The 10915-nt window shown below is 29.0% G+C and overlaps 2 protein-coding genes and 1 long non-coding RNA gene across 3 annotated transcripts; all 3 read right to left on the reverse strand.

The window, feature by feature from the left end:
• Window positions 1-402: 402 nt before the first annotated feature.
• LOC108455726 (probable 3-beta-hydroxysteroid-Delta(8),Delta(7)-isomerase) lies at window positions 403-2154 on the reverse strand. Its single transcript, XM_017754263.2, has 4 exons — window positions 1881-2154; window positions 1458-1604; window positions 994-1102; window positions 403-898 (listed from the first exon to the last, which is right to left on the reverse strand). The coding sequence occupies exons 1-4, from the start codon at window positions 2011-2013 to the stop codon at window positions 634-636; spliced, it is 654 nt and encodes a 217-aa protein (XP_017609752.1). The 5' UTR covers window positions 2014-2154; the 3' UTR covers window positions 403-633.
• Window positions 2155-3524: 1370 nt separating this feature from the next.
• On the reverse strand, window positions 3525-4028 carry LOC128280894 (uncharacterized). The gene is made up of 2 exons (XR_008271092.1): window positions 3714-4028; window positions 3525-3595 (listed from the first exon to the last, which is right to left on the reverse strand). It is a non-coding gene; the product is annotated as an uncharacterized LOC128280894 (long non-coding RNA).
• Window positions 4029-9734: 5706 nt separating this feature from the next.
• On the reverse strand, window positions 9735-10582 carry LOC108456397 (phosphopantothenoylcysteine decarboxylase subunit SIS2-like). The gene has a single exon (XM_017754988.2). The coding sequence runs from the start codon at window positions 10468-10470 to the stop codon at window positions 9904-9906; it is 567 nt and encodes a 188-aa protein (XP_017610477.1). The 5' UTR covers window positions 10471-10582; the 3' UTR covers window positions 9735-9903.
• Between the last annotated feature and the right edge of the window lie 333 nt (window positions 10583-10915).

The raw sequence follows: 10915 nt of genomic DNA on the forward strand, positions 1-10915 counted from the left end.
TAATCCTTATACATTAAATCAAAAAGGAAACTGATCTTTTCATCAAAAATTCCATCCAATTTTACTATTAAAATTTGATCTTTATACGTTAGTATAAAGTATACACGGTATGCCACATATCATTATCTAGTTATTTTGTTAGCTATGTCAATTTATAGCTATACAAATGGATGAAATTTTCAACATAAATGATTATTTATTTTTTGATCTAATGTACATGGACTCATTTGCCTATTTTTTAGTAGGGGACAAAATGTAATTTGATTACTAATACAAGGACCTCTATGGTCCTCTTACCGGCCACTGGATAATATCCAAGCAAAAACATGGATCCAAATGACAAATTGATTCTAATAAGAAGGGAAGAGTAGGAAAAAGATCAATGAACATAGCTTGCTATGCTTTGCTACAAAGAACAAGCTTAGCTTTCTCATATCAAACTTCACACAGTTCCACAGCATGAAGCATATAGAAGCAGAGTTTCAAGAAGATTGGTCATGTTTGTAGTCTATTAAAAATCAATTAACATTATTCATTGAAGACTGAAAATGTCATCTTTTTCTAACTGGAATGCCTAAATTATTTCAAGATGGTCCACCAGTGCTAAACAAAGATATCCTTTTGCAGTCTACATCACCTAATCTTGTTCTTCTTCTGGCTTTGGCTCTGCACAGCCGAAGAAATTTTCTTCCAACACCGGATAGCAATGAGCGAAGGTATCAAAAGCCAAAACGAATTTGCCAAAACATAGTATGCATAGTAATAAAATGGGCTTGCAGAAAAGTTATCACCCTCCAAGTAAGCTGTTATGAAATATACAAATGTACCATATAACTGTCCCAGAGAGATGGCAAATTGAAGTATGTAGCTATATCCTTTTCCTTTGGCAATAGCATACCTTCCAAATTAAAAAATAAATAAAAAAGCATTTGTCAATGACAACAATCAAAGTAGAAGGAAATAGATGTATATGTAAACAAAGCCAAATCTTACACTGCTAGAAGGCAAGGTGGACCTTCAAGAACTGATGTCATTCCTTCAACAGCAACAATTGCTGAGTCTCTTCCTGCATATCTTGAATCACCTTTGCTATATTCCTTCCCTGCCATTAAATCATATGAATAAATAGAAGGTAGGGGTAAAAGTACCATGGAGGCTCTTGTACAAGAAGTCAGATTGCTTTTACCCCTTTACTAAAAAAATTGGGCAAATTAGTCATTGTACGGAAGATCAAATAGCAAATGAATTTTTTTGCTAAAAAAAAGGTTGATGTCCGTCGGCATGTGTAATACATAGCAAGCCAGATGTAAGTATTTGATTATTCCATCAACAGGGATTAATTTGTCCATTCTTCTAGTAAAGGGGGCAAAATTAAAATCTAAATCCTAGTACAGGGATGTCATGGTACTTGAGCTATTAATAATTATCAAGAACATTCAAAACTAAGAGCAACTTACAAACTTCAGCTAGATAAAATCCAGTCTTGTCTTTATAGAATTCAGGGGAGAATGCAAAATATCCTTCAAGAATTAAGTGTGTAAGTCCCGTGAAAGCCCACCAGCACATCAACAATCTATCAAGTTTAGATATGTTGCGCGATCGCCCTGGTATAAAAACAAGTAAATACCTAAATTGAAACAAGTTTAGAGTCCTTTAACGGGACACTTATAGTCCATGTCACAGATCAATGCTAGGATTCCTCCGGTCTATTAGTAGATCTAGAATGCAGCAAGTTGTAATAACTTTTTTCAACGTATTGGTAAGTAGCTAATAAGAAAGAAATCAAACCCCAAAACATGTGAAAAGCCTGCAGAATTTGAAGTGAAAATGAAGGTGTTTTGATTTACATCGAAAATGGGATTAGAGAAAGAGGGACAAACCAGAGAGGAACCAAACAAGGGAGACGACGAGCAGGGAAGAGAGACCATAGACGGTAAGAATGGTGGACTCAGAAAGGGAGACGGGGACATATCCAGGCAGTTGCAGATCCCTGGGCACATATGGATGCTCCATTTTCAGTCGTCTTTTGTCTCTTCTGCAGTTCTACAACTCAAAACTCTACCAAGTCACAACTTATATGGAGGGTTTTCTCTTTTTTCCATTAATATTTTTGGCGGATCTCAAGTCATTATTTTTCTATAAAAAAAAGTCAAATAAAAAAAGGATAAAATTTCAAAAGCTTTTTACAAAAAATACATACAAATTTTGAAAATCACCTTTCTAATATTTAATGATTTTAAAATAGATATTCTTTCCTGGGTGAAAAATACATATTTTTATGGTCATAATTGAAAAATATAATTTTATTTAAGGATATAAAGACTATATTCATCTGTTCAATAATAGAAAGAGTAATTTAACCCAATCTTGAACCTCTCATCTACTTTAATCCAACTATTTCTTCCTCCTTTCCTACATAAGCCAAACATATTGTTAAAATGCCAATAATTTGATAGAAAAGCAAATAAATATCCAACTTATTGCATTTCAAAGGAATTTTATATTAATAGATTTTGAATCGATCGATTGAATTATCGATTCTTGCTCTGATTAGTTGTTTATTAATATTAAATATTATTAAAAAATAGCAGTTTAAAAAATTAATAAAATTTAGGTAAAACTAAACCACAAATAAACCCAGCTATGATTAGGCCATAACCAAATAAAATGAGGAAATTTCAATTATAAATGAAATGTTGTTAGCAATTGAATTTTAAAAACCTAGTTGTGAACTATGGCAATTTAACATAATTAAGACATAGGCGGCTGTGTATCGTTGTTTACAGACTTTAAATGCAGTACCGGAATTAGTTAGAATATATTCAACATATATATACTACTATCATTACTTTCAGCCATCCTACACTAATTTTGTTTCCATAGTAGCTATATTAAAATACCAATTCTACAAGTTTCAAATTACTTACTCACTTGCCTTATAATGTTATTGCCCAAATTTTGATAAGACGCATTGAAGTGTCGTTACTCTTCGTATGAATATCACTTTGCACATCATAGTGTCACTTTCACTTGTGGGCTTAATTACTTTCCTAATGGCATACTATTTATATCCTACTAGTTTTCATTTTGTCTACATGGACATATATACTATAAAATTTTATCACTATTTCTCAACAATGAAACAATTCAAATTTTACTATTTTACAATTTAATCTTTATTTAAATAGAATTAAAATCATCAAATTTTACTTGACATTCACCTTATTAAAATTTTACTTTTCGCTTGAATACTTTGTATTAACATTTATTTCACTTATCTAACTTTGTACTCTTAGCAATTAAATCTTTATTCTTCAAATTACTGTACATACACTTTTCATTTCACTATAAGAATATACTTTCACTTTAAAATAATTTTCGTAGTTTAAAATATCATTTTTATACACTAATAAATCCCATGAATATTACCAAACCAATTTATCAAATTTTCAATTAGGGTTTTAATTAAATAAAATAAAACTTTTGATATACTTCAAACAAAAATTGCTTGAGATGACCCATTCTTTCTTCCTTCACTCGTTTGCTATATCTTTGCGTCTATCACCAATTGGATGTTCACTCCTCTTCTCATTCTCTTCATTACAAATAAACATACACAACATTTACACATCAATACCATGTTCACATATCACTTCCATGCACATCAAATGAGATAAATATGAAATCTCTTAAGAAAAGCTCATCATCCTTACCTTACTTACACAAATCCCTAACTTTTCTTCACTTTCAAGATGTACTATTGCTAGTTCCACCAAAAACTAATCATGTCATGAAGTTTCTATCGTTGATTACTAAAATCTATGGTGGAAATTTGAGTTTAAAGCTTGGGATAAGTTAAAAATGGAGGAAAAGAACTAAAATGAAAGCAAAATAAAACTTTCTTAGAAAAAATAGAGTGAGACATGGAGAAAAAAGCTTTAGAGGATGATGATGACGACTTTTTTCTTCTTCTCTCTTTTTATCATCTTTCCAACAAAATATCTATCATCATTTCTTTTTGTATATATTATTTTATTAAAAGAAATTGCATTATCATCATTATAAATCAAATGCTGCAAATTCATTTTCAATATCAACCACATATCCATGTACTTCCATGCTTAAATTTCCCTTCTAGTCTTTCCTCTTTTTCCATCCATATAATTATTCTTTTCATATTTCTAATTTTTACACTACGACCCAACACTTCTCACACTATAACAGTAGTCTAATCAATTCAAGTAATTTATCCATTACCTATCTTTAAATCATTTCCAATTTCAGTACATTCAATTCCATTCTCATTTAACACCAATATATCATTTAACCCACCATTTAATCGTTTTCTGGAGCCTATAGACTCATTCATATTTGTTCGACCTCCAGAGCTCATTTTCAACCGATACATATAGTAGTTTACGTACCTTATCTATCTTAACACACATATAAGCATATTATACCAATTCATTAACATTTTATAACTTCTATACTACTCTTGTCATCCTAGGTTGTCCTGCAATGATGACTTTTGCTATCAAGACTCATTACACCATCCCAAGTGACTCGACAACGATGGTTCACACTGTTCAACAAATTACCATCCCGAATGGCCCGACAATGATGGCTTTAACTATTCTTACATTTTATCATCCCGGATAGCTAGATAACGATAGCATTCAATATCTAATTATTCTACCATCCCTGTAACGTCTCGAATTTTTGGGTTAGAAGTTTTGAGATTTGTAGGTAAGGGTTAATAAGACATTTGAGTTTGTTTCTGTATTCTAGTGTCAGAATGGGCCTGCTGGTTTAATGGTTGGTTGTGTGTTAGTTTACTCTGTGGTATCGGGTACGAGTCTTCAGGTGTGTCAGTAGGAAATTATTTTTGCACCTTCTATTTGCACCTTCTATATCGTACTTTAATCTCATCACCAATTTGTCATGTCATCACATCATATAGTATATTTTAACACAAATTCATACCAAATAACACATTAATTAAATCATACTTTTTTTCATTCTATTCAATTTAATCCTTGTCTCAAAAATCAATCTCAATCATAACAATTTAGTTTAAATAGCCATTGATAACTCACCTCAATGCTATATCATGCAAAACATCATAAATATGCAACAATTAAATTGATCCTGAATCATAGAAATATAAATCGGGGCCCTTCGTCATTCGTCGATAACTCTTGCTTTTGCTTTCCCTCTCGATGGCCCAGCATCTACGTTAGCTATGTATAATCATAAAACATATATCAATATAAATTTCCAGCCAATTCACAAACAATTACCAATTCATGCATATTTTTCAATTTATTCAATTTAGTCCCTAAACTTGGAACAAGCATAACTTTCAATTCCTAGATTTGGATTAAAATTCGATTTCACATTTATTCATTAGAGACCTCCTCCTTTCTATTCCTATCAAAATTTCTTAAAACTTTAACTTAAACCCATTTTTTAGAAACATGCAGAACCCTTAAAATAGTTCTAGTGTTCTTAAACTTTACCCTACGTATACAGAAGGGTTAAAAATCTTACCCACTTTCTAGTTTCCCCACTTCTCAAGCTTTGTCCTTACAAAGTCTGCTCCATGCAGAACCTTCCATGTCTAATCCTTCTTCAACCTATAGAAAAAGATGAAGAACAAGAGAAATGAAAATAAGTCGGGGAGGAAATCATCCTTGGGAGCTATCTCCTAACTATTTATAACACTTCCCCCACTTCTTCCAACCTCACGAAAGTCGTGCATCACTAATCATTATGCATCCCACTAAAGAACCGATTGATTCCATTGTAACTGAACCAGAATTGGATCTCAACCATGTCCAATTCGATTTCTAGCTTTCTTGTTTCTTCCATTATATGATGCCAACTTGTGGTCTTTTTCAACTTAGCCTCTTATTTATCCTAATTTTGAGTTTATTGGAAACTGGGTGTTACAAATACCATACAGCAGAAATCACCCTTTTTCCAATTCTATCCCTTTTTCCAATTCTATCTTTATCTAACCTATCAATATTTCCCTCTCATACCATGCATACACTAATCATGCATATGGTAAAATTTACCTGCTAACAATAATCATCGCATAACTAGCATGATCACACAATAACGTTTATCAATGAGGAGGCAGGGTGCAGAAACTCACCTGATGCCTTCTTGCCTTCCCAACTTAGCTTTTCCGAATGCTAGAGCTTCCATTCTCTTGGAAGTTAAGCATGACAACCCAAAGTCATGAGTTAAACTCCGCAATTCATTTTAAAACTCAGTTTTCCAGAACATGCAAAACCCCTAAAATGGTTCTAGAAACCCTTAACTTTGGTTCCTAAATCTTACGTACACTAAAGGATTCAGGACCTTACCAACTTATTGGATTCTCTATTTTTCCTACTCGAACCTCACAATCATCGCCCCATGCAGAGCTTCCACAGCTATTTATCCTTCGAAGCAACCAAGGAATGAGATGAAGAGGAAAATGAAACAAATTGGAAAAGAAGTCTCTCTAAGAATTTATAACCCTTCCTACACGGTCTTTGACCGTGTAAAAACCACTCATTGACAATCATTTTGTCTCTACTAAGGGACCGGCTAGTTTTAATCTAACCGAATTAGACTTGGTTCTCAACCCTGTCCAATTTTAGTTACTATCTTTTCCTGATCTCTCAATACAGACCGTCAGCTTACGATCTCTTTTCAATTTAACCCCTAAATATTTCTAATTTTCGAGTTTAAAAGAATCAGGGTGTGACACTTTGGATTTTGATTTCTTCTTTTAGATTAATAGGTGAAAATGTGAGAGGTGTGACGAAGGTATAAATAATTTTAAAGATAGAGTAATAAGGAGTAAGAAACCTTAATTGAGGCCCATAACAAAATAATTATGACAATTTAGTTAAATAGATTTGAATAATAAGTTTATCTTGAATTGCAAAAAGGCATAATCTAATTACAATTACCATTAATTTTAGGTATTCTAAAATAAATTGAATTTTTAAATTTATTCTGAAATGTTAAGCATTAAATTACTAACAATTTCAGATTATAATTTTATTTTTTTATAATGCTTAAATTTTTTATAAAAGGTTAATAATTATAATTTTATTTCCCATTAAAATGGGACACTGTATTGTATTTCTTTTTCAATTACTTAATTTCTGGAAACAATTGTTATCCAAATCCAAATATTGAGACACATTTTACCAATTAAAATAAGTTTTTTTGCAGTTTTGAATGAAATGCCAAAATAATAAAAATATTGAATTTCCATTTTAATTTTGGGTGTATAATTAAAGTGTTTTTAATATTTGTTGGTGGAATTTATTAAAATGTGTTTATATAATTAAGAGGAATTTATGTTGGGGAATAAAATGTTTCCACTATGCCATGATTAATGGTAAGAAAATACTTAATTTAAAAATGAGATTAACTTTAAATATAATTAAAAATGAAGTATTTTTGAATTTAAAGAATTAATCTAAAACTTAAAGTTTTCATTTTTGCTTTCCTACATTTTTTATAATATATATATGACTATTAATAGCAATAAAACCATATTTAAATTTTAATTTAAAAATGAGACCCACTTTAAATATAATTAAAATAATATTTTGAAATTTAAAAGCTAAATTATAACACATAGTTTCCATTTTACCTCCATACATTTTTTTATAATATATATTAGTTTATATATCCGTGCGACACATAGACAAGTGGTAAAATTAGGGGTTGACAAGGAACTTAGAACCCTAAAATGAAAATTTTTACTATGACTCCTTTAAAATTTTTAAAATTTTAAACTAATAAATGTAAAATTACATTTTGGCCTCCCTAAAAATATAATAATTTAATTTAATTCTTTAAAAATTATAAATATATAGTCTATTAAAATGGTGAAATTATATTTTTCTATCGTAAAAATTACAATTTAATTTCGACCCTAAAAAGAAATTTTAATTTCGCCCCTACACATAGATTTAATTATGTGTATCAAATAAAAATGTTAAATTATTTAATAATTTAATCTTTGTGCTTTCTATTTTGGAAATAATATTTGTAAACTAAATCCCCATTATTTGTGTATAGACTGTTTCAAAATGGTATAAAAGTTTTGTTATTTCAAAATGTTTGATTTAGTGAGATTTAATTGGATACTAATATAAATTAATTATATTAAATTATATGTCAAAGATTTACAAACTAAAATGAAAGTTTTGAAAGTATTTTATTTTATATTTAGAATTTAATAAAATATTAACCTGAAATAATATTTGCAACTTTAATATTTATAAAAGGAGTAAATCATATTGAATTTATTTAAATACAAAATTTGTGGTATACTTCAAACCTGGTTTTAAATATAAGCATTATCAATATTTATTATTATTAATTAATTACAAGAAAATTATATTTAAAACTTAATTTAAAAATGGGATTCAATTTAAATATTTTAGAACTCAAGGTTTCTATATATACTCCTATATAATTAAAAATGAAGCATTTTGTAACTCAAATAACTCATGCATATATAATTTCTAATATTATATATATGATTACTTACAAAGTTAAAAAATATAAATACAAATTATTTCATTTTATTAATTTCTAAAATTATTTTTATAACATATAAATAATTAAATAATTTAAAAACAATAAATTTATATATCTAATTATCTTGAAATTAAAATTTCCAAATATTAGTTAAATAATCTATTTTATGATAATTTTAAATTTAATCAAATAATAAATAAAATTTTAAGCCAAATTAGATATACTTGATTAATTATATACATATAAATATATTAAATTTTAATCAAATCATTTCTAAATTATGTGTTTAAAATATATTGAATTTATCTATTGCTTTTAAATTTAAATTGCTTAATAAATTTATCCATTTATCTTAAATTTAAATTATATAAAATGTTAAGATAAATATTATTTAGTTTTATATTACTTTTTTAATTATATTTATTTTAAATTAAATTTTCTATGAAATTTTAATTCAGAGAATTTGATTTAATTGGTAACTAATTTTTAAAAAGTAAATTTTAAGTTTAAAGTATTTTTTAAATGTAAAAATATTAAACGAATATTTTTAAATAAAAATAATGTTTTGAAAAGCTACCATTCCTATCTTTAGAAAAATCACTTTTTAGCTATATTATATATTTGCCCTCATTAATTATCATCCCCAAAGGTAAGTTCCTTCCATTTTACATTTTGAAATTTATTTAAAATATTGTTCAAATTAAATTTCATAAACTACTTATATTGCCAAAAAGTATTTAGAATTTATATGAATTATATTATGTATAATGTATGTAAGGTATTTAAAATTAATGTCTATACGCTCGATAAAAAGTAAATTGACCATTCTGTTATTAATTGTTCAAAAGTATTTAGAATTTATATGAATTATATTGTGTATAATGTATGTAAGGTATTTAAAATTAGTGTCTATATCGTTAGATTAAAGAGTAAATTGACCATTCTATTAAAAATTTCATCAATTTCTAGTGTTAAAAGCTTATCTTTATATGTCAACATGAGGTACACATGACATGCGCCATATGTCACTGTTTGATTATTTCACAATCACACCAGATTTTAACAATACAAATAGATGAATTTTTTTTTATAAGAATGACCGATTTACTTTTTAATATAACATACAAAAACTAATTTACTTAATTTTTAATATAAAAGATAAAATATAATCTGAATTTTAATATAATATCTTTTATCACAATCCCATATCACTGGCTACATTAGAAATGAGAATTAGGCAAGTTGGATAGGTTTATACATTAATCAAGTAAAAAATCAAAGAAATCGAAAGCAAACAAAAGTAAAAAAAAAATAAAACATAGTAAAGGGGTTAAATTAAAGCCTCTAAACGCTTCTCTCCATCATTTCTTGATACCTCTTGAAAGACAAGAGCTTCTGCAAGCGCATTTGTTTGTAAAACCTGGTTATGAACAAGTCAGCAACGTGGTCGATCTCGTCTTCTAACCTGAAATCCTCTCCTTCTTCTTTGGAGTTCCTTACCATCTCAATGATGGACCCGCCTTGTGTCTCCGCCTCCAACTCCATTTCCTCATCGAACAAACAATGGGTCAAATCTGGGTACTTATCTTCATCTTCATCACCATCACCATCACCATCACCATCACCATCACCATCACCATCGTCGTATGAATATGGAACTATGGCTTTGCTTTGGTCGTCTTGGTTTTGGTCGTTCTCCTCCTTATCGTCGCCAAGGAGTCCATTAATCTTGTTGGAGATAGAACCAAGCAAAACTGCTTTCTTGCTTTTCATCAATGTCAACATGATCAGTCTGGCTTTGGCTGCATTCATTTTGCTCTTAACAGCTATGGATTTGGCTTTGGCTATGGAACTCGTCACCATAGAAGAGATTACCTGTTTTAAGGAAACAGACGTCTTGTTGTTCTTCATGATTAATTGGTGAATTTGCGAATGAAAGAGACAGCAAGGGAATCAGCTTATCAACAGGTATGAATATGATGCTAACTGTAGAATAAGTTTCCGGAAATGAGTTAGCATTTGATGAAATTATATAGACGTGAAAAGACACTTTTGCTTTGCTTTCTTGCCCTTTTTCTTTTTAATATTTTAAATGTTGTCGCAGCTTTTGCTTTGCTTTAGGAGTGGGGCGGTGAACATGCATGTAGAAAACCAAGGAACCCAATACTTCTTTCTTCGGAAACTCATGCATCCCTGTACTCTTTTTTTCCTATAATAAGTGTAATCATGTTTGGATCAAACGTGGTATTCTTCCACTTTTTCTAATTATTAGTAATTATATTACTGAATTCACATTAAAATAATAATTTATTAATATACTATTAATTATTATGTAATAATAATAAAAGTAATATTG

Source organism: Gossypium arboreum, chromosome 9 (assembly GCF_025698485.1).
Source record: "Gossypium arboreum isolate Shixiya-1 chromosome 9, ASM2569848v2, whole genome shotgun sequence".
Classification (NCBI taxonomy): domain Eukaryota; kingdom Viridiplantae; phylum Streptophyta; class Magnoliopsida; order Malvales; family Malvaceae; genus Gossypium; species Gossypium arboreum.